Raw genomic sequence first — 26,053 nt, 5'->3', positions numbered from 1 at the left:
ACTGCGGATAGCAATGCAATGCAAGCTTTCGTGCTGGTGCTGACTTGAACATCGTGCCACTTTCTGCTGCCTGCTGGTTGACCAAGCGTGAGCTAAATGCGGAGGCCTTTCCGCCCGCTTGAGCACGGCCGCGGATTCCCCTGGCCGGTTGTGGTGTGGCACGCATGGCATGGCATGGCATACATAGCATGGATGGGACTACTGCCACAGCTGAGGCCATGCAACAGAGGTCGTTCGTCATAAAGGGTCCATCCGTCGTTTAAAGGAACGCCAATTACCTTGTCATTGGCTGGGTTAGCATGTGATTGCATCTTTCAGCACCCTCGACCACCACCAGCCAGCTCTGCGAAGCCAACGCATCAGAAAAAGCAATTATTAGTATTGCTGCCTGGCGATGATTATTTGACGCCCACGCTGCACGACAGGCAATGGACGCCGCCGCCGAGAGTGACATGCCCATGTCATCCAGTAGGAGTGACAGGTTGGACAGCCCCAGGCACGAGGCGGGATACGCGACTGATATTACTGATCTGGTGTCTGAGACATTGACCGCGAGCGGGCGAGGGTGGCACCCACCACCCAGAAATCTGGTCAACCATTCCATCCCTCGCCGAGATGTAAACTCGACGACACATGGTGCGGCTTTCGGACAAGGTCTCAAGCCCTGGGATGAGAATGTCAACGTCCAGAACGCCGGAGAAGACCACATCATGTCGGGAACCGCTGCGGTTGAGCCCTCGACGCGCGCCTTCTTCGACCCTGTCGTCGATGCGGTCGGGTCATCAACAGAGTCGCGAGACCCTTACTGGTCACCCGATGAGCCCATCGAAGCGCTCATGACAGGGACCGGCACGGCAAACCGCGATGGAAACGGGACCTCCGGCATTGAATACACCGACGACTACTCTCAACGCAACTCGCTATCGCCCCGTGGCAACCGTTCTGCGGCGTTCGAGCCTCATTTGACGCATCCCAATGGAGTCCGCATTCTGCCCGACATGTCTGCTGAGCAGCAAGCACAAGAGTCGTCAGAGGCCACAACGCAAGCCGAGGGCTTCATTGCGGTTGACAGGAACGAGCTAAATCTTTTCGACGCGAGAGACTCATCTGATGCTGGTTATGACACAGACACAGAGTCGAATGTCAGCACATCAATTACGTCGTCGGTGAGAGACTTCATGTACGAGAACGGGCGGCGATACCATCGTTTCCGAGAAGGGCGGTACAACTTCCCGAACGATGAGGTCGAGCAGGAGCGCGAGGACATGAAACATGCCATGGTTAAGCTTCTTTGTAGCCAGAAGCTCAACTTTGCACCGATCGGGCGTTTCCCTCAGAACATACTGGATCTCGGAACCGGCACAGGCGCCTGGGCTATTGAGAGTAAGTGAAGGCAGCCGTGCGAATCGAATCTGCTAATGACAGAGAAGTGGGCGACCAATATCCAAGTGCCCAGGTTCTCGGTGTGGATCTCAGCCCTATTCAGCCAGACTGGGTGCCACCAAACGTCAAGTTCGAGGTTGACGATGTCGAAAGTGCGTGGCTGTATAATGCAAACCACTTTGATTACATTCACTCGCGGCACACCGTTGTGGCCATCAAGGACTGGGAGACGCTCCTCCAGAGATCCCTCGAGTGAGTGACAGGTCACGCCCAGCATCCATGCCACTGCTAACAAGGACTCAGACACCTTAAGCCTGGAGGCTGGATGGAGTTGCAGGAAATGCACCATTTCCCGGCCTCGGCCAACAATTCACTATCGGCAACGCACCCCGTTGCTGAGTATTGGGGTCTCGTGGGTGAAGGGCTGGTGAAGCTCGGAGTCGACTTGGAGTTGGCGGCGGGGGACCGGCTGGCGAACATGATGCGCGAAGCAGGATTCTGCAATGTGACGGAGAGAGTTTTCCACGTTCCCATAGGAACATGGCCGCGTAACAGGGTGCTCAAGACCGTGGGGATGTACTGGCGGACGATCCTCCTGGATGGACTCCAGGCCATCGCGTTGGGGCCTTTCACGCGGGGCTTACATTGGTCGGCGGAGCAAACGGAGCTTTTCCTCGTCAACGTCAGGAAGGCGTATTATGACAATTCTGTGCTGATGTATATGCCGCTCAAGGTGGTCTATGGGCAGAAGCCGGTGGAGTTTGTGGATGTGTAGGATAGTCGATGCGGTTAACGCAGACAATTATTTTTTGCCCAGTCGTAATTGCATGATGTGTCGTGATCTTGAGCAAAGCGGATGCTAACAAAGTAGCGAGGAGACCGCAAGCAGGTTGGATGCAGGTCCGACTGTGTTTCTTCTCCGCGGATACGGACGTACGGGTTTGGCGTCGCTGGTTGCGTGGTGGTGGTGGTGTGGTGTGGTGTGGTGTGGTTTTGGAGACGGTCCAACTTCAAGGTCCTTGGCAAACCGGTGGCGATTGGGAGGGGCTCTAAGGTTCTTAGGTGCAGCATTCTGCAAGCGTATCCGGAAGAAGTATGATGGTCTTGCCAAATAGTCGTTGCTGCAGAGGGGGTGCTGCATCGTCGTGGGATCGGGTGAGGAGAAGTCGATGGGTGGTGTTGAGGGGAGTTGCAGATTGGATGGATTGGGCCCAAGTTTGAAGCCTGTGAGGACTCGGAAGGAGGAGGTGGTGTACTGCGTAGTAGTGGTGGGTGGGTGGCATCGCGTGCCAAAGACGTGGACGCTGTTTCCAGTTCCAGAATGGCGGAACACCCTCCACTGAGGTGCCCGCCCGCAGAGTGGGGACGACAGCGACCGGTGCCCTGGCTCGCTGAAACAATGGAACATGGTAGGTAAGGTAGGTGCTGCAGTACAGGGCATGATTGGCCAGAAGTGCTCTTCCAAGTCCATTCTTCGCCCAAATGCCGGCGGGGGAGGGGAGGGGAGCTGTTGTGTTCCCAGTGCCCGCAGACGCATGCTTGCCGACCCGTCCCAGTGGAACCTGTCCTGGTGCTGTCTTTTCTGTCTTTCCTGTCTTCACCCCCCGCCCTCTGTCTACCGCCGTTACAGTCCGCGACAGTCCCTGAACGATGGAGATAGACTTCTCACCGCCGCTGCTATCAACGTCGCCCAGCCGTTTCTCCCGTTCGGATGGTTTACTAATTACCTCCATTGGTGGTACTATGCAGTATGTTCCCATCCAGGCCTTCAAGGGTGCCAGGAAGTCGATTACACTAGTGGGATGGACGAATACCACGCCACAATCGACTACCGCCTGTCAAGTTGCCATCCTTCGGCCTCCCCTCTTCTCGCCGTCCCAAGAGCTGCTAGTCCATTGCACCGTCGTATGGAACCATGCTCCCGTGGCCATCGTCTCAGGAACACCTTCCAGCCAGGTCCATGACCTCCGCGATCGTCCGTCGCCTCCGGGCGGCGCTGGACTCCAAAGAGCGGGTGGAAGCCCACTAGCTACAAAAGAGACGGGGAACAAGGAAACGGCCCATGAACAAAACAACAATGGCGTCGGACCGCAGAAGCATGGGCCGCGCTAGTTGATATCGTCGCAACGATTCAGCACCCATCCCGGTCTGGTCCTGTCCCGCCCACATCCAGGACCCGTCACCCAGGAGCACAGGAGGGGCCGTTGTTGACATCTGGGCCCATCCTTAAAAACAGACACCTTCCCAGACGCCTGGGTCCTGATGGCGCGAGCTTTCCTCCCCCCGAAGAAAAAAGCTCGACCGAATCTCCTGGTTGCCGTCCTGTGTCGCAGAGCCGCCGTGTCTGATCTCTCTGTGACACATACCCCGAAACCTACGTCAATCAAGCCCAAGTCCGAGGCCTCGGGTTTTTTCGTGTTACAACGGCCCGAGCGGCATCACTACCGTCCAAAGCATCGAGCGTTGATTTTAATTCGAGCCTGCCATCACAGCACTGATAGGCGTAGCGTTGGTTTTGACGTCCTTCAAACTTGACGGTCAGTGGAACTCGCACGTCATTCATCTCCGGCAGATAATAGAGCAGGGGAAGCAATCTATCAGAGTTGAAATTGGCTTCTCAGAGACTTCTGGTGTTCCCACCATGCAGCTAGGCTATGGGCAGTCTGCAAAGCTGTGAAGCTCAGACAGCCAAGCATGGCTGTGTCTACAGCCAGTGGTGCTGGGATACTAGTGAAGGAGGACTGGAAATCTCTTGCGTTGCTCGTTAACTGAAGTGAGGATGTGCTGACATGAAAAAGGAACTCTTAATCGTAATAGACCGGGTGAAGTAAATCTTGCTACAAAACCCACCTGTAAAATGACAAAATTCAAGCTCGGCTCGTGGCTCAACACCAGTCCGTCATCAAACACCGGAGAGGCCGAAGGCAAGAAGCAGAACCGCCTGTCCTTGTCACCCTTTTCTTCTCGGTCAAACGGTACTCTTAAAGATGAGGTTACCAAGGCGGAAGTCTCGGCGGCAAACGAGCCTGCAAGTTCGTCGTCAAGACTGACAGAGCTTGCTACGAAGATCGCGGCGGAAACCGGAAAGCTGGAAAAGTACATGAAGGAAAATGGCATGCCGTTGCCGAGTCTGGACCCCGAGGGACCCCTTGACTTTCCCAAGCTTCCCGAGGACATTCAGAAGAGCCGGATGGAGATCATGTTTGCGACTAGAGAGCTGGAGGCTTTGGTTCATGGACCCCGAGAAGACGTCAGGTGGAAGGCTTGGAGCGTACGTTGCGGTCTGCTACTGTTGAATTTCCAAGCTAACTATTCGACAGTGGCAAGACAGCTTGAGCCTTCAATTGGTCAACCACTTTTGTCTCGGTAAGCAACAAGCTGCTCATCTTCGTGCGTCTTAACACTAACATTGCAAAGCGAAACTCGTGCCAATCGACGGCACTATCACGTTGGTGGAATTGCAGACCAAGACCACTCTCGACGCTGTCAACCTCGCGCGTGTACTTCGCCATGCTATGACAAACCGAATTTTCCGCGAGCCTTCGCCGGGCGTGATCGCTCATACTGCAGCGTCCCGCCTATTGGCAGAGGACCAGTCGCTCCAGGACTGGGTTGGCTACAACCTTGAAGACAACTTCCCCGCCTCTGCTCATGTTCTCCAAGCCCTCAAAGCCTATCCAGAGGCCACTTCACTCACACGGACTGGCTTCAACTTCGCATTTGATACCGTGGACAAGGAGCCGATGTTCGTCACCTTTGGCAAGGATCCGGCTCGAGCTAAGCGTTTCGGCGGCGCCATGGTCAGTCTCACAGGCGGCGAGGGCTATGAAGTCAAGCACCTCGTTGATTCATACGACTTTAGCGACATTAATGCTAGAGGCGGAACGCTGGTGGATATCGGCGGCAGCCAGGGCTTCGTTTGCGTCGACTTGGCGAAGAAGTGGAAGAATATGAAGTTCGTCGTACAGGATCTTCAGAAAACGATTGACTCAGCCCCGAAGCCGGTTTCGGACGACACCCAGATCGCCGAACGCATCGAGTTCATGGCACACGACTTCTTCAAAGAACAAACTGTGAAGGATGCCGATAGTGAGTCCTCTAGTGTCTGATATTGGTTCACAGAAAGCGACTGACTTTACTCCTTCAACAGTTTTCTTTTTCCGATGGATCATGCACAACTACTCCACGCCTTACGCTGTTTCTATCCTCAAGAATCTGGTTCCTGCGTTGAAGCCCGGCGCGAAGGTTGTAATCAAGGATCAGTGCCTACGCCAACCTGGAGAAGAGAACCCATGGGATGAAAGGATTATGCGTGGAATGGACATGGTCATGCTGGCTGTGCTGAACGCGCAGGAGCGTAATGAGGACGAGTACCGGGCTCTCTTTAAGGCGGCCGACGAGCGATTCGTCCTGACTAAGATTTTGCGGCCCAAGGGATGTAGGATGAGCATCATTGAAGCGGTGTGGGACCCTGAGGCGGCCAAGGAGGGTGCGAAGGGTGAAGAGACGACCGAGGACTCCAACGCAGAGCCCCCTAAAGAGGAAGCATCGTGATGCGTTTTTGATACCCAGTACTCCGAATGTATCATTTCTGTAGTCAGCTTGATTCTTGAAGCATTCTTCAATAAGCGGAACCGCATTTCCTGGGTTGGACACAAAAACATGGCCACTAACATCCACATCACGCAGGCAGACGAGCCTCCCGTCCCCACATCGTGAGTGGGACGATCAATCGCCTCAACGGTCTAGCCCGCACCCCTCTTCCCTACTTAAGTTGCATTTGTCTGTCCGTTAGTCATCAATCCAGCATGGCCTGCTGGCGAAATGGCATCGCGTCAGATTTCGGCTTTCTAGTCATACTCTGAAGATTCTAGGTTCGATCCCTGGGTAGGTCGGCATTTCCTTTTGCCTTTTTGGCGTACTTCTATGCGTGGCTGTGAACAGCGTCAGTAAAGCATTTGGAGGATTCGGCTTTTAACTCTTGAAGAATACGGGCATGGATCTTGTCGGGGTGTTCCAGGATGGCCATCTGGTCCGTTCCAGCGTCATTAGGTTAGGCATAGACAGTGGTTCAGTGCAGCAGCCCGCTGTTATTTGCCCCTAAACAGCCCCCCGCCGGAGACAGTGGTCACTTACGGCACCATTGGCCGGAACCGTCTTCGCAGATATCTTCTCATCCTCTATTTAACAAGCACTCTCATGGCTTCCAGTACTTCTCCAGCATCTCCCGCGCCGTCAGCGGCTTGATCTCGGGGAACATCTCATTCAGACTGCCCTCCCTCTCAACCTTGCCCAGCCCGGTCGCCATCCACAGCTCGAAAATAGCGAGGAACCACTGCAGCTGCTCCTTGGGGAACTTGTCGTACGAGGCCTTGTGCCCGGGCAGCTCCGAGATCTGCGACGCCCTTACCTTCTCCACATCATCATACACGACGTCGAACTTGACGCCCTTGACCTCCTCGGCTATCTTGACAAAGTCGTTGAAGGTGAGCTCGTCGCCGACGATGCGCAGCTCGTGGTCCGCCGGCCAGCGCTCGAGGTCCAGCGCCGCGACGACGAAGCGCGCCACGTCGAATGTGTAGGTGAAGGTCACGGGGGTGTTGCCGTCGCCCGGGATCGCGGCCGCGTTGTGGTGCATGTCGAGGACGATGACGCTGTGCGGGTGGTGGGATTTGAGGGCGGCCGGGGCGAAGTATTCGAGGAACGTGCCGTTGAGGACGACGGCCCACTCGAGGGATGTCGAGGACAGCGCGGTGAGGGAGGTGAAGTAGTGTTCGAGGGGAGGGAGGATCTTGACGCCGCTGTTGTCAGGGCGTTGGTCAGCTGAGGTATTCAGAAACTAGGACGATGAGGTTGGGCCTACTCTTCGGGGTAGCGCATGGCGAAGGAGCTGGGGATGAAGCGCTTCGTGACCGAGGACTCGTCGGCGGCTTTGATGAGGTTGAGTTGGGATGTCGCGAGCGAGGTGGCGTTGATGCCAAAGGCGCTGATGACGGTGTGGATGTTGTGTTCTTCGAGGAAGGCCTTGAGAGAGTCGACATTGGAGTAGTCGACCTGGTAAGTCGGCGCGAGAGCCTCTTCCTCCGGGCTGGGCGCCTGATGACGTGCAATCAGTATCGAGACAACTTTGGCAAACTTCGTGCGGTAGTCAATACCTTGCGGGTGAGGATGACGGCTTGATGTTTCGTCTGCGAAGCCATCACCTCGATGAGGGTCTTGCCCACGGCGCCGGTACCGCCTGCGATCGCGACGTTAACCATGATGTCAGTTTTCTGCTCGTAGCTTCTGGTCGAACTGAAAATGGCGCATGAGACGATGATGTCTTGATGGAATGCGCCATCATAAGGAAGGTCTCTGGTTTATATTCCTCCATGTCTAAATCTCGAGCTGTAAGTGTGCTGCGACGATCCAGTGGACGCACTGGGCCGCTGAAGGTCCACGCCAGCGGCTTTAGCGGACCTAAGACCGCTCTTATGTAGTTTGCTGACAGCAACCCCATTGATCGCTTGTTTTCACGTTGGAATCGACGCATTTATCCCCATAAGTCGGTTCCCGCGGGCTGCTTGATGCGTTCATCTGGCTGGGTTACCTTGAATCCGAGCGTGATGTGGGTGGACAAAACGGTTTCGCACTCTCGCTGCCTTTTCTGGCACGGTCAGGGCGACGAAGCCTTCCTAGAAGTTCAACTTCCAACCGGGGCATTCAGCAGCTCAGAGATATCTCAGGAAGGGGCCGTTTTTATCGAGGAAGATTGCTGAGCACTTGGAGCTGGCCATGAGACCAAATCGATTTCGCATCTCTGCACCATGTTGAGCATGCATGTTTTGCGATGTTGGCGTCCCATTCCTCCACAAGACGAACTCGCCGAAACCCTGCCTGTTTCGTCCAGCTGGTGGAGAATCGTGACAACATGATCGCTATACTCTTAACGGCGACCGCGGCCACCGAAATGGACCTAGAGACGGAGCTGAGGCCGGGGCAGTGGATTTAGATATGTCTTGAAGCCGGCGATGTTTCTCGGAGAGGTCAGCATCGTACCGGATTCGGGTGGCAGCAATGGCCCGAGTCAAGCAGGGGAAGACGAATGGTTTTTGAGGTTGACGTCAAAGATCTGATCTGGCCAGGCTGGCTTTGTTTGTTTTTGCTGCTAGGGAAGAAGGAAGGAAGTAGCCCGGTGCTTGCCTTGGGTAGGTAGGTAGGTACCTTAGGTACCTTACCTTGGCTGACTGCAGCACTGCTCCGGAGTGTCTCCTTCCCTGCTGGGCAGGTGCCTCCGGAGTGGGGCCGTGTTCCTCCGGAGTGCACCGGAGCTCCCCTCCGGCTTCACAGCCAGCACGGAGCCGAAAGCCCTCAAACTTCACAGATCGCCACCTGCTTCTTCACCCTTCTTTGAGATGATTGTGAGTCTGAAAGAGAAAGAGCAATCTTTGCCGCAGAGGTTAAAGCCTTACAGCATTTACCCCTTTATTATTTACTTTCCTTGCTCTCTCAATTCTCTTTCTCCTCCAGTGACAGACATTCTTTATTAGATTGATCGGGAACCTATCACCTATCGTCTTATACGCAAGGTTTTTCAATCATCTTTTGAAAATTGCTCTGATGCTCCAAGTTTCCCCTTTCTGGTGATGCCTTTGAGATACTCAAGAACCCAAGCGTAATTTTCCAAGTAGTGTCCTGTCGGTGAAGGTGCACTTGATGTTTGGTCAAAACATTTCATGTGCAGAGACTTCATGCTGAAGAACCAAAACAGCGAGAGCCCCTGGTATTGATGGTGATATCGACAGAAACCCACGCCTCCTGCCTTGAAGAGCACATCCACATCAGCAACCATAGCAACCATAGCAGCACGAGAGCAAGCAGACCCTTTCGGACAGACAACCCTCGACGACTCAGCAGGACAGACACAGAATAAAACCTGGGGATGGGAGGAGCAGAAAGTTGTTCTCTTCCTACTTTCCCCCATACCCCCCAACTTTCACATTTCCTCTCCTCTTCTACATCACCACCAACAACCTCACACAACATGGCGGCGAACAACGTTGGCCACCGCGTCTTCCTCTTCGACGCCCTTCCCGAGTCGATTCGCCGCCAAATCTTTAACGAGGCGAATATCGGTCGTCTTGTCGGTGTCGCGCCTCGCCGCGACCTCAATGCCCCTCGTAAGCAGAGCATCCTCACCCGCATTTGCAAGGAGAGCCGTCGGGTCTTCAGCATCCATGCCTTTCGGCTTTACGACTCCATCTTTCCCTTCGTACTGATCGGGTCTGAAGAGGAGCCCGACTGGGTTTACATCAACCCTCACCTAGACGTCCTCTATCTTGGATATGAGACCGTCTCCGGCGAGTGGAACCTGATCGAGCCGCCCAAGTCGCACTCTCTCATCACCGGCCTCAAGCGCGTCTGGCTTCATTACTTCGATGTCCCCCCCGTGGTTGGCTACACCTCTTTCGAGTTCGACCCTACCATGCCCGCCGTCGAGATCGACGTGACCCGCCTCATCTACAAGAACCTCGAGCGCGTCACCATCACCAGTGAGAGTGTCGCTCCCTCCATCGTCGAGGAGCTTAACGGCTACACCGACTTCAAGTTCATCTACCACGTCGAGACCAACACCGTTCTCGTCTCCCAGGGCACCATCCCTGAGGATGCCATCATCGATGAGCGAACTCAACGTCACCTGTCCGGCGATGATGTCTTCAAGGTCGAGGTCCTCTTCGACCGCAAGCCCGATCTCGTCCACGACACCACTGAGTGGCAGACAATCAACAACGGCGACACTCATGCTGCCGCCTTCGACAAGGCCTCCGAGCCGGTTCAGTTCGTCTGGACATTCTCTGCGGAGTACCTTCTGAAGCGTCTCGTCCGCAACTAGATCTAGTCTTCTTAAAGGTATGCTACCCAGGGCAACAGCACACTGATGAAACATTCTAACAAATTCTACAGACTTGCTCGGCACACTCTTGCTCGCACACATGATGTACATCTTGGGAAGGCAGGGTTTTGTCTTGGGAGGCGATTGGACAGGCGGATTTGGTACACTCGAGATTGGAAGGAACGGTACAGGATGATTCTTCCGACGCCCACAGGAGGCCTATGATTTGGTAGCTCAATACACTAAGTGCTATCTGAATGTTTTCCCTGCTTGGTATCCACCTCGAAGGCAATGGACGTTGCCCTTTTGACCAGGCGAGGACCGACAAGTGATGTTGCAACCGGCGGCTAAGTTTGTGAAGCGTCGGTAACCGTCGAGGGCTGCTCAACTGCTTTCATATGATCACGCCAGGTGACTTAGTCGACAATCGATGTAATGAACAATGAACTCCCAAACCGCGTTCAAGTCGTGATAGCGCCCAATCACATTAATCCGATGCCATCCCTCGCCACCTCCACCGAAGCCTCCGTCTCGAACGATGTCGACGCGGACAACTGACAAAAGCGCAGGATCTTGTGGTGTTCTGTAGACGCGCAGGCCCTCTTCGTAGTCCTCCTGCCTGATCCGCTGCACGTAGACTTCGCCAGAGCGTACGCAGTACCGAAACGTCAGCCCTCGGTTCCAGCCAGGGTAATTCTGAGGAAAGAAGATGCGGCTGTAGCTGCTCGTGATCCAGATGGTGTCCAGGTTCGGGTAAATCAGATCCGCAACACGAAGATGGCATTCGTGAACCAGACCCGCGGGCCCTGTGTGCAGTGTGCAAGCTATTTGCGTCCAGGCCCCGACGCCCCTGTTGATTGAGAACACTTTCAGATCGCGCTGCTGTAGACGGACCTCGCGTATCATCTTGGCGTGCGGCTCGCTCAGTCTCGGAGGGCACACCGGCGCGTAACCTGTTAAACCTGGGACACCGTAGTCGCCAAGCAAGAGGCTGTCGATGCGTGGGTTCAGATAGGCGCAGGCGGGAGCGTGCTCGGGAACCAAGTTGGAAGTATCGTGAATGGGCTCGTACACTCGGAGGAAGGCTGCTCTGCTCTCGCGGTTGACTGCTGATGCGGCGGGATTCTTGCGCTGGTATAGGTTGGGGTCGGCGGCAGGAAGGCATGTTACCATATTACCTGCCTCATCGAGGGCGTAGAGCCAGATCATCTGGCGCAGCTCGGCTGGAAGTCTGTTGAAGTGCTCGAACTTGGGTTCCGTCGTGGCCAGCATTTCGGAAGCCATGTTGACGACTGACGCCGAGGCAGTGAGCCATCAAATCGGGAAGATATAGGTCATTTGATGACGAAATGCTTGAATATTGATCCCAACCGTTGTACGAACGTCGGGGCAAAAAAAAAAGGAATTGTGGTGATCTCAGATGCGAAAACAAGCAAAATTTGAACTCCCACTTTTTAGACATTCACCTTGACGGCCCCGACGATACACCCACGTGGGGAACTGCGACTTTTCATCCAATTTGATTATTTCTACATACGCAAAGCCGAAAAATTTTCACACTCGTGAATCTTGCACCTCCAGGCGTCCCTAAGCATACTGGAGACGGCTCTCATCCCAGCCAGGCCGCAGCGCCTCGCTATCGAAGCTCATATCGAAGCTTGAAGTGTGCACGTAATCCGCCTGCCATTCAATCTTCAACTCGGCGCCCTGAGACGACTGACTCCAGATAGTGACTGCGATGGTGTTGTCGCCGTTGTAGTTGAGGATGCCGGTCGGCACAGGGTAGTGAATCTGGTTGCCGATGTACGGGTTGAACCGGCCGTACTGGTAGCCATTGACGAACAGCAGCGCACGGAGCTGGTTGCTGTATCCCTCTTGTGTCGGCGCAAATGTATCATTAGACGAAGCGGTAAGGCGGAAGGAGATGGAAACGTCAAGGCCGACAGGAACGTCCAGGGGAACGACGGTTCGGAAGATCTTGATACCGGCATCGGGCACGGAGAGTGTCTCGTTGGAAGAGCTGAGGGTTTCCCAGTCCTCGTCGGGGAAGCCGGGAAGGGCTGCACCAATGCGCTCGGCGTAGAGACCACCCTCGTTGATCGGGCCACGGACAGTATCGATGAGGTCGTTGCGGCCTGCTGTTCCAGCAATCTTCCATTCGGAAAACTTGTACGTAGAGGCGTCGGGGCCGAGGAGAGTTGCGTTGGTGATACCACGGGGGGCAAGGGCAGCCTCGCGAAGGTCGTGACCGGAGTTGTCCATAACGACGACGAGAATGTTGTCGCCCTCCTTTGCCAAAGTGGCGTTCTCAAAAGAGAACTCGCTGGCATCAGCACCGAGGTAGGAAAGACCCAGGTAGGAGCCGATGTACTCCGAGTTCAGCCAGACGGAGTAGCCGAAGGCGAGTCCTCCGGTGAGGTTCAGGAACACGCCGGTAGGAGGGTTTTCGCTGGTTGGGAAGGTAGCGCGGTAGATGTGGTTTCCGACGTGAATTTCATACTCGTCGACGTAGAGCACGGGGTTGTTCGAGGCAGGCTTGACCGTATTGGAAGTGTTGGTCTTATCGGCAACTGTAACGTATCAGCACTTGGAAGAGTGATCAGAAGTAAGGTATTACGTACCAACCCACGAGTCAGAAGTGGGCGTATAGTCAGTAGCGATCTCAGGCAAGCTATCGTGGACCTTCCACGGTCCAAGAGCTGGAAGACTGAATTCGGCAGGGCCCTCGATCTTCGCGGTGAAGACATTGCCCTCCCTCGAAGCAATCTCGAGCTTCTTGCCGTTCCAAGTAATACCGCAGATGGACTCAGAAGCAAAAACAGTGACAGTGGTCTCCTTGTCAGCGTCTCCATAAAGAGCCAAGCTGCGACCCGTCTCGTTGAAGGAAGCCGAACGAACAAGATAAGGTCCTTGAACAAAGACGGTCTTGTTGGCAGGGGCCAAGACGTCATTGTCGAGAGTCGGGACCCAGAAAAGGTAAGCTGTAGTGCGGTCCAGCAAAACAGCACGCGAGCCATCTCCAAGATCGACGATGGTGATACCCTTCTTCTGGGTGTATGCAACGGTGACGTTGCTCTCTCCTGCGAAGGTCTGGAAATCGCCGACGTTTCCATCTCCAACAAGCTCAGCAGAAGTGGTACCGCTGACCACGAACTCGCCGGCCTCACCCTCTGGAAGCCAAAGAGCAATGACCTCCTTGCCGTCGACGATGATGTAGCTGAGAACCTCGGCAGTGGAGTAAAGCAGCTTCTTCTCGCCAAAGGTAAAATCGGTGACAATGACCTTGGCCGAATGTCCGTTGATTGCGATGGAGTTTCCGTGTTGAGGAATAGTGAGGGCACCCTCTGACGTGTTGACCGAGAGTTTGAATGCCTCATTGGTGTTGGAAGGGGAATATGCGTGGCGCGCGACGTAGAAGGCGGCGTCATTGTCTACGTTTCGCAGCTCGGCGACGGTGATGGCTGCGTTACTCGAGTATGATGTGCTATTTCCGACTCTCTCCGTCTTTGTCAGGTCCTTCGCCGCTCTCGTGAAAAGGGTCAAAAGCTTGGTTTCGTAGAACTTGCTTCCGATAATTCTGTTCTCGGATACCGGGGAGGAGTAATCGTAGCTGGAGGCTGGCAGTGTGTCAGTCAATCAATAACAGCTGGGAAGCAGAGTGTGCCTACCGACGACAGGACAAGCAAGCCAACCCCAGTTGGTACCGCCGAACATCATGTACAGGGAGATTGCAGTGACTCTCTGGTAGATGAGATCGCGGTAGAAGATATTGGCAAAGTCAACACCGATGTCGCCTGGGCAGCCGCCCTCCGGTCCACCCCATGGGTTGTAAGAGCCTCCCTGGAACTCTGGCAAGAAGTTTGGCTGGGACGGGGACTGAACCGTGAAGTAGTCGTAGTAGTTCTGGGTCAAGTACGGGATGTACTGTCCATTTGTACCGGTGCACTCGCTCAAGTTGCAGCTCCAGCAAGACGGATAGCTGTCCACGCCCACAACGTCGACATTTCCAGTCGCGTTGGAGAAGTCCTTGGACCAAGAGTATCCTCGCATGTTGGGAGCATTGTGCGACAAAGGCACATCGATGCCGTTTTCCCGTGCGCTATCTTGGAGTAGCTGCATGTAGTTCGCAATGGGCGGGTTGAGGACGCGGTTGGGGATATCCTTCCACTGTCCATTGAGCTCGTTCTCAATTTGGAACATGATGACATTTCCGCCATTGGTGATCAAGTGCGGCTTGATGATCTTGGAGATCTCGGCCCAGAAAGGAGTCCATGCCTCGGTGTACCTCGAGTCGTCGTTTCTCAGAGAACCGTACTCGCCGGTTGTGGCCCAGAGAGGGAATCCTCCGGCGTTGGTCTCGGCGTTGACGTAGGGGCCAGGGCGAATAATCAGGTAGATGCCGACCTCCTTAGCGACGGTCATGATGGATGTGAAGTTGTGGGCGCCGGTCTCGAAGTCCAAGACCCCAGGGGACGGGTTATGGTAGCCCCAGTGGTTGTAGATGGAGAAGGCATTGAAGCTGTCGCCAATTGTTAGTGTGGGTTGGGTGTGTCAGTCCAGTACGCTCTTACCCTGCCGCCTTGATCTTCTCAAGAAGGTCTCTCCAAAGTTCCGGCACCGGGATACGCCAGTAGTGGAACTGGAAGCCGTCAGTATCATCATCATGAGGAACTGCGATGGAGGAGGCCGTACTTCACCTGAGAAGACAAAGAGTCTCTCGCCATTGACGATGTAGCTGTGGTGATCCCTGCATGTCCCTGCATCAGTACCTGTTTCGATGAAACATCTTCGGCAAGTCTCACCATTGGACGACTTCATTGAGGCCATTGTCGTGGATCGGCCAGTCAACGTCTTCCTGAGCCAAAGCACGGCCAGACCCGCAAAGCGAGGCCGCGAGCCACAAAAGGCCACCGGCTTTCAATCCGAATCTCATCGTGATAACCGAATCGGATGCAACGCAACAGACCAATTGGCAATACCACTCGAAAGCCGTCTCAAGCTTATTCTGGATTTGACAGCGTCTCTCTTCTTTTTAAACGTCGCAAAGTAACCCCTGTGCGCCCTCGAGAACCCATGTTCGTCCGGTGTGTAGCCCTGGAATCAGCGTAGCATCCGGACAAACGCGCTCGGTGTTGATGGCACCGACAAATGCGGGGAATCATGAGGGGAGAGCCGGGGTTGTTGTCAAGGTGAACCTGACGATCCCCAATTCATCCCCGCCCCCGCGATTTCGGCTAACCGCGTCAATCATCGAGACAACTGAATTTTGATGCCATCAAACCGCAGAAGCGTTGACCTCATTTCCCAAGAGCTAAGGGCTTAGTGGTCCCTCTTGAGCGACCATTTCATCGACAAACTAGCTCGTCCCGCACGACATGATTTTGCGGACCCAAGAAATCGAGGTGTTTTCCCTTTCTGTTTTCTCCACAGACTTGGGCGCGTAGGCCGTTGCCACGAGCTCCACCTTGGCAGCTTAGATGGCTTCTAGGTTGGTGTTGGGCCGTCGCAATATCATGAGCCGATGCCACTTTTTATGTCAATTCGGGACAAACCGAGGCACCGATCGCGCAAAATAAGGTAGGATGCTGGACGAAAATCAAATCAGCACCAAGAGCTCAGTAACATCGCTGTGAGGTCATAGAACGCAGCCCGCGGAAGCACGGCCCGAGGCAGTATGTCGGTGAATTAATGGATTGGGACCTTGTTTGCTTGCCCTGCATGTGCATTTCTGTTCCACTCCGTTGGGCGCTCCAACGGTTCACGCCAGAACCCACAATCTCCGAAAAGAGCTGCAGCCGATCGCGCCATCGCATGAGTGAGGATCACTTCGTCAGAGGAAAGTGCGGTACGCGAGAGGGCAAATTGCCGTTTGCAACACCTTCCCGCTGATTTCCCAATCGACCCGTATTTTCCAACTCCAGTCTCGGTCCGGTCTACCAAATCAACTGCATCTCCATCACGGAAGCCGGCCGTCCAACATCCCACCAAACTGCACTAAGTCTGTCTTTCGCCGACTTTCTAGAGTGGTTTTGTTTGTTCGTGAGTTAGCATCAGGTCCATGACACAAGAGGGTTGGCGAATGACTTACCACCCCCGAAGGAATGGTCCCGGTTCCCTGCCGCGCCGCGGGCCTGGTAGCACTGGAATACCGACTTCTGTCACCCTTTACCACCCTCCCGGGCAGGAACAGTCGATCGCTATTTGCGAAGCTATTCGGAGCGCAACAAGAAGGTCCCATGACGTGCGCCAGCCGTCAGCATTGCCACTCTTGAAGAGCAGGGCAGGGGGACCGGGACAAGTTCGGTTTCCACCCCATCATATTGCCGCGCCGCGGACCTGGTAGCACTGGGTACCGACTTCTGTCACCCGTTTCCACCCTCATGGGCAGGAACAGTCGATCGCTATTCGCGAAGCCATTTCGGAGCGCAGCAAGAAGGCCCCATGGCGTGTACCAGCCGTCAGCGTTACCACTCCTGAAGAGCGGGGCAGGAAGACCAAGACAACCTCGATTCTTCATTCCATCATCTTTGCCTTGCCGCAGACATGAAAACACTGATGATACTCTCATCTGTTCGGCCCTTACCACCAATGTGGCGCGATTGAGACAGAGGGTTTAGCTCTTCTCGCTCGCCGGACCGCAGCATGAAAGTTCACAAGGCGTGTATCATCCGTCAACATTGCCACTCCTGAAGAGCAGGGCCTTTCCATGATAGTGCCATCACGAATCCCAAGCACACCTCCAAGCCATGCTAACGAGACAAGTTGCCCGCTTGCCCAAGGCCAATTGGCGAAAGGTCTCGCAGATCTTGCTCGCAACATCTCCGGTCGACTTTGCAGAGCTCCATCAGGATGACTCCGGGCGGTATCGCAGAGTTGGGTGGAAGTAACTTCGGTCGACTTCGCAGAGCGTTCCTGACGACTCCAGTCGGTGTCGCAAAGTGCTCGAAAAAGGCTTAATGTGTGGTCAGCAATGTACCACCGGAGACACAAAACATTGATGAAATTCTCTGCAGCGACATGTTTCAAATTCACTTACCCTGTCATGACGAATATCGATAGCACAGACGCCAAAAATGGTTGGAAAACCCATTGGGTGGTGATGTTGAAGAGAGAGGGTGACTGTGATGCTGGCGGATGGAGGTTGGACGACAGAAACTGGGCGGTAAAAGTATTTTAAGCGGGGTGACGATTTTCTCCGAGAAGGAAGTGGGAGAAGCCTGGGTGCCTGCCTTGATCAGATAAGGCAGATGAGGCAAGGTAGGTACGCCGAGAGGCAGGAACGACTTGTTGCTGCTCCTTCCCTAAGGCAACGTAGGATCGATCTCTCACCGCCCACACAAGTGTCCTTCTCATCACACCTGCCTTTAGTTAGGTACCTTGATAAAGAGCTGGGATTCGTGAGTCTGTCGATTTCGGGGAGCTCAGACTCGGGGCCGTCTTTACTTCAGCAGCAGGTCGCGAACTAGGGATCTTGTGCAAAGCACGCAACGATTTTCAAAGGCTCGATTCCCTGAGATCGAGTTCAGCCTTTTCCCCCTGTTATTCATTTTATACTTTTGGCATGCTACTCTCTGGTGATACTTTGCCTTTCTCCATTTCCTGAATTCCCACGTCAAATGGTCACAGCTAGATCGGATAGGTTGTGACGATGCATAACTACCGTCGCTCACGTGGCCCTTTATTTGAGAAAATGCTTGGCATTTGAAGACTACACAATGTACCAAAGGCATCGTTTTCACATGTGGCTCATGATGACGCATTGGCCACACCCGTTCGCTGCGCCAGATCCGAACCACACAGTCTCGCAAGCCACACCAAGCCATCATGATTTACTTATCGTTTCTTTTCATCAGTTTGTCTAGCAAACCGGCGTAGCCACAGCGTACACATTTCTGCACCCAATTCTGTTGCACACATCAGGCTGTTCACATCCAAAATCGACAGTCGTCGTAGCAAGAGCGCTCGAGCAACCACATGATCTGGTGACGGTGGAAGTCGTCGTACACTGCGCTACGAAGCAGCTCTTGCAAATCGTGCCCGTCGAAGTGATCTTGGGGCAGTTGACTAAGGAGCACGGCACTGTGGTCGTCTGAGTGGTCGTTTGAGTTGTTGTCGCAGTCTTCGTGGCCACTACGGTGGTTGTCTCGCGGTAGGTAATGGGAGCAGTTACGGTCGCAGTCGAAGTAGCGGCGGTTGTCATTATTGAGGTAGTGAGACTGACAGAGATTTGAGTGATTGTCTTTGTGACTGTGGTCGTTCTCGTTCGGTCAATCGTGGAGGGAGTCAGCGTAGTCTGGCCAAAAACGCCCCTAGCCCACATCAGTAACACGTATTGCGATATTTGGATTAAGGGAAAGACCAAGCTAAAAGGCTGAAGAAGAGGATCACGACTGAAATGTTCTGCATTGTGAAATATGTGGTTGAACCCTTTGTGGGGCCTTACGGTGGAAGTGCAGTTTACCAGGTATTAGAGGTCGAAGTCGAGCACCTAATTTATATTTGTGCCAAGCTTCCCTGCGCTCGTACAAAGGAAGCATCGTCCAATACTTACCTGTGCCAACGCTTTGTAGAACTGGATTTGTAGGACATATCCGGCCCAGTCTCTCCGTAGACGCATTCGATCTGGTGCGGGGTTTACACGTCAATATACCTCTTTACCCGGAACCAGAGAAGTCACAAATGACACGCAGCTTGAATTTAGATGAAATTGAGCTGCAAGACTCCTCTTTGAGCTGGGAAGCGAATGCTGCAATATGATATGCGGAGTAGGAGAGCTTACATTTGATCCAACTGTGTCTGGACTGCGAATTAATTTATCCTCGCATATCGGTTGAATTCTGAAGGCTGGTTTGACATGTGCCTATATCAGATAATGGCTCGAAAGAAGCCAAGTCCGCTTGATTCGTCTTCCCAATCGATACGCTCCGATACGGTGAAAAGAAGCAGTATTGCATTCTCTCGGAAGTAGAATGTTGCTTAAAGTTTGTTCTGTGAGCCTGGATTCTCCCTGGTTGTGGATTATATGTGCCTCGTCAAATCATTGCACATCAGATTGAGTTGGAGAAGGCCATTAATATGACTGTGAGTAAGTTTCTTGCCCAAATTTGAAGCATGAAACTAACATCTCCTAGTCACATGCTTCAAAGGCCTCTGTTGCACGCCGAATCGATCTATCGGCGTCGCTTTGGTCTTCTCGATGCTTTATCACAAACGGTTCATCAAATGATAGATGAGCTATCGTGAGTTTTCCGGTGCATTTACGACTACATGATGCATTTAGACCTTCACATCGCACATACTATCCGGACGAAATATACCATGTATGACACGCAGTTGCTGTAGGTTCAAATATCAAATAATAATTACCTCTTTGTAAGGTATCTGGGCTACATGAACATGAAGACGAGCCATGAACGACGGTGAATTTGCCAAGACTATGCTCATATTTAGGTCCGTCTGAGTTCATGATGATGCGCTAGTTCTGAAGTATGTTCACTTGCAATCCAAGTCCACTTGACAACAAGTATGCGGGGTCTGGGCTTGGTCGAATTAACACAATTTAGACATGACAATGATGATTCGCCCAATGGCGGTGCCCCAGTATATTGTTTGCTATCTGAGTGCTCAACTATCCCTAAACATCTCCGACGTCCCCCTTCGGCTTACTGTAAGACCGGAGCTCTCGTCTATTCATGTACGAGGCTACTGATTTAGCACCTCCAGGAGGTGATCTCGTTGTCGTACTCAACAGTGCGAGGGTCATCAGGCAGAGCAACGGCCAGGTTGTAGTTGTAGGAAGAAGTGAGACCGCGGTCGTCGCCCTTGTTGTCGCAGCCCTTGAACCTGTTGACATTCTTGTTAGCATCCAATGATACGGTAGATGAAAGCAGCCGACGTACTTGTAGAACTGGCACTTTCCGCCAGTGTTGGTGGACAAGGAGGTAACCTTGTCGTTGAAGCGGTCGCTAACCTCAGTGGAGTTGGGGCCGTTGAAGTCAAAGAAAGAGACTGCGAATCAATCATCAGCATATGTCACCTCGCCGGGGATCGCGCCATCACTTACCACAAGAACCAGGGGGAGCACCAAAGACGAGGCAGTCACCACGGAAGCCCTGAACTTTAATAAGCAATCATCCAAAGACACGAATCAAGATTCTAATGGACTCACAGCGTCAGCGCACTGAAGCAAGAAGACAACGTCGGGGTTGGTCTCGTTACGGTTTGGGTCAGGCTCGGCCTCCTGGCGCGAGTTCAAGACGTTGGGGGCGACCTTGACCTCGGTGTTCTTGAAGGCGTCGAAAGCGGCGGAGTTCATGACGGAACCGGCCAACTTGAGGTCGGCCCCGGTGGTACGCTGCTCAATGGGCTGGGGCTGCTTGACAGCAGCGGACATGACGCCGGTGGCGGCAGCAGCCGCAAGGACAATGGTGCTGAAGCTCTTCATCTTGAGATGGTTTATTGAAACGAATGTCTGTGTTCGGATTGAATCAAAAGAGTGACTGGGAGAGCGGTGACAAACAGCTTCTGGGACTCCTATCAACACGAGTAATACGGCGGACTGGCAGCCTTATTTATCTTCGCGAGTTCTGAACCGAAAGTTCCGCGGACAGAACTGACTTTCGATCCAATATCTGCAAGCAGCCCCATCCCGGCCTCGCGAAGACCGATCGCCCTCATAATCGTGATATTGTTTGTGGAGTTATACGACTCTATGCTATCCCGAGTGATTGGTGCCGAGAGAAAGGGGGAGACTTTGTGGCCCGAGTGTTCCGGAGTTGACGATTTAGACTTTGGAGGTTTTAATATGTGAACGGGGCTCATCACTTTTGCCAACTCCCACCATCCATGACAAGGTTTTGAGTCGAGAATAAAAATAGTGGAAACCGGCGCATGAGGGATGAACAGTCTGGGGCGACCCGTTCGGGCTGCGGGCAAGTCCTCCTATCCGTCTGCTATTGATTGCCGCCATATGTGTTGGCTCGGCGGGAGCGTTTATCTGATGTCTCATGTTCGTCTGAACTGACTCGAAGATCGGACGGCTCCTTCGCTGCGTATTTTCTGGTAAGGGGGCGGTGATCTTGGGATCCCCATACATGACTCTTGGCTTCCGTGATTAGGAACTTCTTATTCTTCTCGAAGGGGCAAATTTCTTGCGGATCGGCAGTGAAAGGAGAAACTTTCGACATAAGTTCCTCAAGTGACCTTAGGGAAATTTCCTGAGCCAACCTTGAATGCCGACGGATGAAATTGCTGAATGCGAGCGAAACCGAGTGCCTCAAGTATCCTATCTATGGTGCCGTTCTTGCCGACTTTAAGCATCAGTACCAAATCATTTAATGTATCAACACCTGCTCGCAAAGACCGTTTTGCCGAAGCGCTCGCGGTTGCAGCAAACCTTCTCTCTGCAAGGAGTACCTGGATTCAATCCAACATCACTGCAGGACTTGATGCAGACTAGAGTGACTAAATGCAAGTCCCGAAAATAAACTAGCATATCGCCGGGGTAGTCTCTCGGCAACCTATGGGGCAATTGACGAGGCGCAACTCTGCACCTATCAGGCAAAGGCGAAGACTCCGTCGATACTCATGATCTACATTCTAGACCCCTTTATTGATTAATCTATCGTTGCTTTTTCTTCTCCGAAACTAAGTCGACCCATATCGTCGTTTGACCATCGATTCTAGTTGCTCATGCATAGACTGCATCAACCGGCCCGTTCAGTTATCCTGTCCAATCAGCTCAACGTCATACCAAATTCGCGCTGCGACTTTTAGCTTGTGATCCTATCGTTATGGATCTTCGACAATTAGGCTGCTTCGTAGGACGCAAAATTTTGACGAAAACATGATTTTGGTGAACTTATTGGCTTCTCATTTTCCGAACGTTCAGGAATGGTGTTCTCTTCTCCGCAAAGTATTGGGGAAACGAAATTACATGCAAGCACAATTGAGGATTTTAGGTGATTGCGAGATGTTTTGACTTGGTCTGTTGCTGTTGTTGGTGAGCAAGTTAACAATAGTTAACAATTAGTCCTACAAGAAACCCCCAGGAGCCAGAACTCTATGTGATAGCTGTCATCCAAAATTGAGCATTGCCGAATGAGAAATCATGTTTGAATACAACTCGAATTTCATTTCTTTGAGCCATCAGTCACCCATCAGCTGACACTCGCCTTGGGTCTATGGACTATATCTCATGATATCAGCCATTGTAAAATAGAGTCTGGTGGCTCCTTGACTCCTTGAAAAATCACTGAACAGGTTCAATTGATAATACTGTCAGTACGTCAGCGAGTACCGTTTCTGAGAAGCATTAGGCTGTGCTCTGTTATTCATGTAATAACTGCCGGAATATTTGACGTGATGATAAGAGAAAACTCTCTTCTTTTATTGCTTGACTGGTTGATATGTGAGCAAGCGACTCAGAGCTCTTAAGTAAAATCGCATTTCAACATGTCCGTCTGTCTTCTAAAGAACTTCTGCCAATCCGCACAACTTATTGCAGATTTTTGAAAGACCAAAGGTGCCCGTTGATGAACATTTGAATATGATCCCTTACTTCGAATCCTGCTAAAAGTTTTCATCTTCCCATCGTACTTTGGACCAAGTAGAAGACACATAGAGTTTTGCTCAACCGCGCGCCCTTATTTCGTTATCATTTTATCACTCGGTCTTCGCCACGTGAGGTTACCACTGGGTCTTGTTTGGTTTTCTTTCCCCGACCCTCCGCGTAATCCTCAAGCCCAATCACGCATATCGGTCTGATCAGCAAGAGAGGGATAAAATAGAAATATTCTCCCACTTTTATAGATTGAAGGTGAGAAAATGGAGGTTGATAGGTTGAAAGTGGCCCTAGATGTGCAGATATCTGTGGAGAAAGTCCTCACGCAGGCGGGGTTGGGTCGAGGTGCCCGCATCTGCTATCTGACGCGGGGTTGTTATCGAAACGCGTCGTTTCCCCCCAACATGCTCGAGTGATCACACTTGTACCTGTCTGACATTGCGACTTTTCCAAACAAATGTTGCATCGACGGTAAGTGAGACATGCTCTCGGGGCTTTGCCTCTTTTCTTTTGTGTTTCTACAACATCCCCTCATACGACAGCGGCGCAAAGGCGATACAATTTGTTGCAGAATGGTAAGACAACTTGTCATCGTTCTTGGCATGCAAACAGGTCCCGTCCCCTTGTTGTCGATGGAATATGTGAGGGTCAACAAGCGGTGTGTCAGCCAGCTGAAACTACAACAATCTACGTGGTAGGGGCTAAGTGGCCACCTGCGGGCCGCAGTTAACCGAAACTGGTCAAACTGGTGCTGCAATTTAGGCTACGTAGGTTCGTGTATCGCCGCCCAAAAAACTTGTTTAGCAGCGAATCCGCACCGCGTCGCGCCCCTGCTTGGCGTACACACGCCTATTGGAAGTTTGAACTCCAAATGTTTATACCGCCTCCCAAACACTCAGGGCCCCAATGGGAGAGGGGTTTCGCCGCGCAGAAGAGGCACAAGGGGGGTCATGTTTTGCCAAGTGACGTCAATTCGCTCCCTCTGCCAAGGAATGACGACCGTCCCCGCGGGCTACTTGGCATCAAAAACATGCTGATGTCTTCGTGTTTTCCAAGGTTGGACTCCATGATCGGTTCTTCTTGCCTCCTCTTCAAAAGTCGGGGTGCCCCACATTCTTATTTCCAACGTCGTATTTCACTCTTCTTCATTGAGGCTCCAGTACTACATTCTCGACCTCATCTTTCAGTAGACACATTTTCATACACCATTTCATCATGGCGACAATGGCGACACCACTTGTTGAGAGACTGAAGGCGTCGGGGGGCGCCGAATCGGCCGGTAAGATACTCATCTGCTCAACTGGCTAATGTTTGAACGATGAACTCTGGCTAACTTCATCCAGGATTCCTAAATGATATTGTGGACCAAATGTGGCCGCATATCAACATCGCCGCCGGCCGAATGACAAAGGAGATTGTTGAGCCAATGCTCGCCTCAATGTTGCCTGGTCCTCTGTCAACCCTGCGTTTCGTCAAGATTGATCTGGGAAATGTGCCAATGAGATTCTCTCAAGTGGATGTGCACAAGACCGACAATGAGGGCATTAAGCTTGACATGGACCTCGACTGGGATGGACAGTGTGATATTGATCTGGAGGGCAAGATGGTGCCCAAGTTGGTAAGATGCTCGACAAACTTACGATGAAGATTTGCATGACTAAATTTCGACAGGGCATTGAGAAGGTTCACATCCACGGCAGACTTTCCGTGCTGCTCTCGCCGTTGACCGACATTATTCCTCTGGTAATACATTTTCGTCCATCTGCCGTCAGGAGCATACACTAACATGATTTCAGATTGGTGCGGCTCAAGTTGCCTTCATCAACCCCCCAACCCTGAAGCTCGACTTTGCTCACGCCGCGAACATCGCCGACTGCTTCCTGATCGAGAAGGCCGTCCGCAAGGTCATCCTCAACATCATCGCCTCCATGGCCGTCCTCCCCAACCGCTACCTGGTGAAGCTCGACGGCAACCTGGACTGGTTCAAGGCATACCAGCCCCACCTCGGCGTGCTGCGCCTGACCGTCGACAAGGCGACCGAGATCAACGGACCCAAGAAGAGCGGCGCCAAGAGGCTGCTGGACAAGATCATCAAGGACATCCCCGACTGTTTCTGCCAGGTGAGCGTCGGCGCCGAGGAGATGTGGCGCACCAAGACTGTGAAGAACGACCACAACCCAGTCTGGAACGAGACGCACGACTTCCTCATCACGGATTTCGAACAGGTCATCGCTATCGACGTTGATGACGATGACCTCGTGGGCGACGATGATATTGGCCTTGCGTCCACCACGGTCAAGGATATTCTGCTGGAAGGCGGTACTCACGAGCTGGAGCTGATCCACAACGGCGAACCAACCGGCTCGAAGATCGTCCTCCACGCCCAATTCTTCAACTTCGTACCTGAAGTTGATGCACTCAAGGCCGCCGAGAGCCAGGGCGAGGGCCAGATCTGCGGACTCGCGACGGTGCTTATCGCCAGCGCTCTCGGGCTCGAGGGTAACCGCAGCGACTTGAACCCCAGCGTGAAGGTGACGTGGGGCGCGAGCGAGTTCCAGACGCCGATCAAGTCGTACAGCCCCGGGATGGACATCTTCAACCCCAACTTCGACACCGCGTTCAGGATCCCGGTGACGCTGGATATGGTCAACAACGCGTCAAACTTCAAGCTTGCGCTGATGAACAAGACCGACGAGACGGGAGCCATCGAGATCCCCTTCTCCGACATTCTTGAGGCCCCTGGCATGATCAAGGCGGATGCCTTTGACGTTGGATCGGGTGCGACGGTGAGGGCTAGCATCTCTCTGCGCGGGTTGCAGCACGCCCCGTTGCACTGAGCGGATGAAACCACTTGATTTTGGCCATTCATATGTATGAATTTACGGAGTATATACGATACAGAATGTATAGGACATAAAATACAGCGGTGTTCAATTGTCTTTGAAAATGACTGTTTCACGATTGTCTTTGTTTTGTTCGTTGTGTCGTGACCTACTTCATTCATGGCACCATGACTCCTGGTCGGCCTGGAATTTCTTAACTGCAATCTCGGAAATACCAATTGGACGCAACCATCTTACCTTGATACCATGAACGGTTTGAGTGGATGAGATATCGAGCAGGTTCCTTATTTCTGTTGTGGAGTTGCAACTTACAGAAGACAGCCAAAGTGAGTCCGATTCAGCTAGGCTCCTGTACTCAAAAAGAACAACCCGCAGCTAGAGAAATCTATGAAA

General features: G+C 52.9%; 8 protein-coding genes and 1 non-coding gene across 9 annotated transcripts; 5 read left to right on the top strand and 4 right to left on the bottom strand.

The window, feature by feature from the left end:
• Positions 1 to 428: 428 nt before the first annotated feature.
• On the top strand, positions 429 to 2,158 carry COL26b_003403 (uncharacterized protein; the record flags this gene model as incomplete). Its single annotated transcript, XM_053176300.1, has 3 exons — positions 429 to 1,383; positions 1,431 to 1,635; positions 1,687 to 2,158. 3 exons carry the CDS (start codon positions 429 to 431, stop codon positions 2,156 to 2,158), a joined length of 1,632 nt encoding a protein of 543 aa, XP_053039649.1.
• Positions 2,159 to 4,240: 2,082 nt separating this feature from the next.
• COL26b_003402 (uncharacterized protein) lies at positions 4,241 to 5,937 on the top strand (the record flags this gene model as incomplete). The annotated part of the gene is made up of 3 exons (XM_053176299.1): positions 4,241 to 4,654; positions 4,848 to 5,472; positions 5,534 to 5,937. The coding sequence occupies 3 exons, from the start codon at positions 4,241 to 4,243 to the stop codon at positions 5,935 to 5,937; spliced, it is 1,443 nt and encodes a 480-aa protein (XP_053039648.1).
• A 256-nt stretch (positions 5,938 to 6,193) lies between these two features.
• Positions 6,194 to 6,278, top strand: COL26b_003401. Its single transcript has one exon. It is a non-coding gene; the product is annotated as a tRNA-Arg (tRNA).
• A 302-nt stretch (positions 6,279 to 6,580) lies between these two features.
• COL26b_003400 (uncharacterized protein) lies at positions 6,581 to 7,643 on the bottom strand (the record flags this gene model as incomplete). The annotated part of the gene is made up of 3 exons (XM_053176298.1): positions 6,581 to 7,184; positions 7,247 to 7,479; positions 7,539 to 7,643. The coding sequence occupies 3 exons, from the start codon at positions 7,641 to 7,643 to the stop codon at positions 6,581 to 6,583; spliced, it is 942 nt and encodes a 313-aa protein (XP_053039647.1).
• Positions 7,644 to 9,406: 1,763 nt separating this feature from the next.
• On the top strand, positions 9,407 to 10,255 carry COL26b_003399 (uncharacterized protein; the record flags this gene model as incomplete). The annotated part of the gene is made up of 1 exon (XM_053176297.1): positions 9,407 to 10,255. The coding sequence occupies one exon, from the start codon at positions 9,407 to 9,409 to the stop codon at positions 10,253 to 10,255; it is 849 nt and encodes a 282-aa protein (XP_053039646.1).
• A 402-nt stretch (positions 10,256 to 10,657) lies between these two features.
• On the bottom strand, positions 10,658 to 11,539 carry COL26b_003398 (uncharacterized protein; the record flags this gene model as incomplete). The annotated part of the gene is made up of 1 exon (XM_053176296.1): positions 10,658 to 11,539. One exon carries the CDS (start codon positions 11,537 to 11,539, stop codon positions 10,658 to 10,660), a length of 882 nt encoding a protein of 293 aa, XP_053039645.1.
• A 303-nt stretch (positions 11,540 to 11,842) lies between these two features.
• COL26b_003397 (uncharacterized protein) lies at positions 11,843 to 15,082 on the bottom strand (the record flags this gene model as incomplete). The annotated part of the gene is made up of 5 exons (XM_053176295.1): positions 11,843 to 12,825; positions 12,877 to 13,872; positions 13,924 to 14,774; positions 14,827 to 14,926; positions 15,058 to 15,082. 5 exons carry the CDS (start codon positions 15,080 to 15,082, stop codon positions 11,843 to 11,845), a joined length of 2,955 nt encoding a protein of 984 aa, XP_053039644.1.
• A 4,883-nt stretch (positions 15,083 to 19,965) lies between these two features.
• Positions 19,966 to 20,699, bottom strand: COL26b_003396 (uncharacterized protein; the record flags this gene model as incomplete). The annotated part of the gene is made up of 4 exons (XM_053176294.1): positions 19,966 to 20,098; positions 20,155 to 20,263; positions 20,319 to 20,367; positions 20,424 to 20,699. The coding sequence occupies 4 exons, from the start codon at positions 20,697 to 20,699 to the stop codon at positions 19,966 to 19,968; spliced, it is 567 nt and encodes a 188-aa protein (XP_053039643.1).
• Positions 20,700 to 24,041: 3,342 nt separating this feature from the next.
• Positions 24,042 to 25,654, top strand: COL26b_003395 (uncharacterized protein; the record flags this gene model as incomplete). The annotated part of the gene is made up of 4 exons (XM_053176293.1): positions 24,042 to 24,096; positions 24,161 to 24,435; positions 24,489 to 24,560; positions 24,614 to 25,654. The coding sequence occupies 4 exons, from the start codon at positions 24,042 to 24,044 to the stop codon at positions 25,652 to 25,654; spliced, it is 1,443 nt and encodes a 480-aa protein (XP_053039642.1).
• Positions 25,655 to 26,053: the final 399 nt, after the last annotated feature.

The sequence above is a fragment of the Colletotrichum chrysophilum genome (assembly GCF_026319265.1).
Source record: "Colletotrichum chrysophilum strain AFK26 chromosome Unknown scaffold_19, whole genome shotgun sequence".
NCBI classification, from domain to species: Eukaryota; Fungi; Ascomycota; class Sordariomycetes; order Glomerellales; family Glomerellaceae; genus Colletotrichum; species Colletotrichum chrysophilum.
The sequence above is the reverse complement of the archived record's forward strand: the minus strand, read 5'-3'. Positions and strand labels throughout refer to the sequence as shown.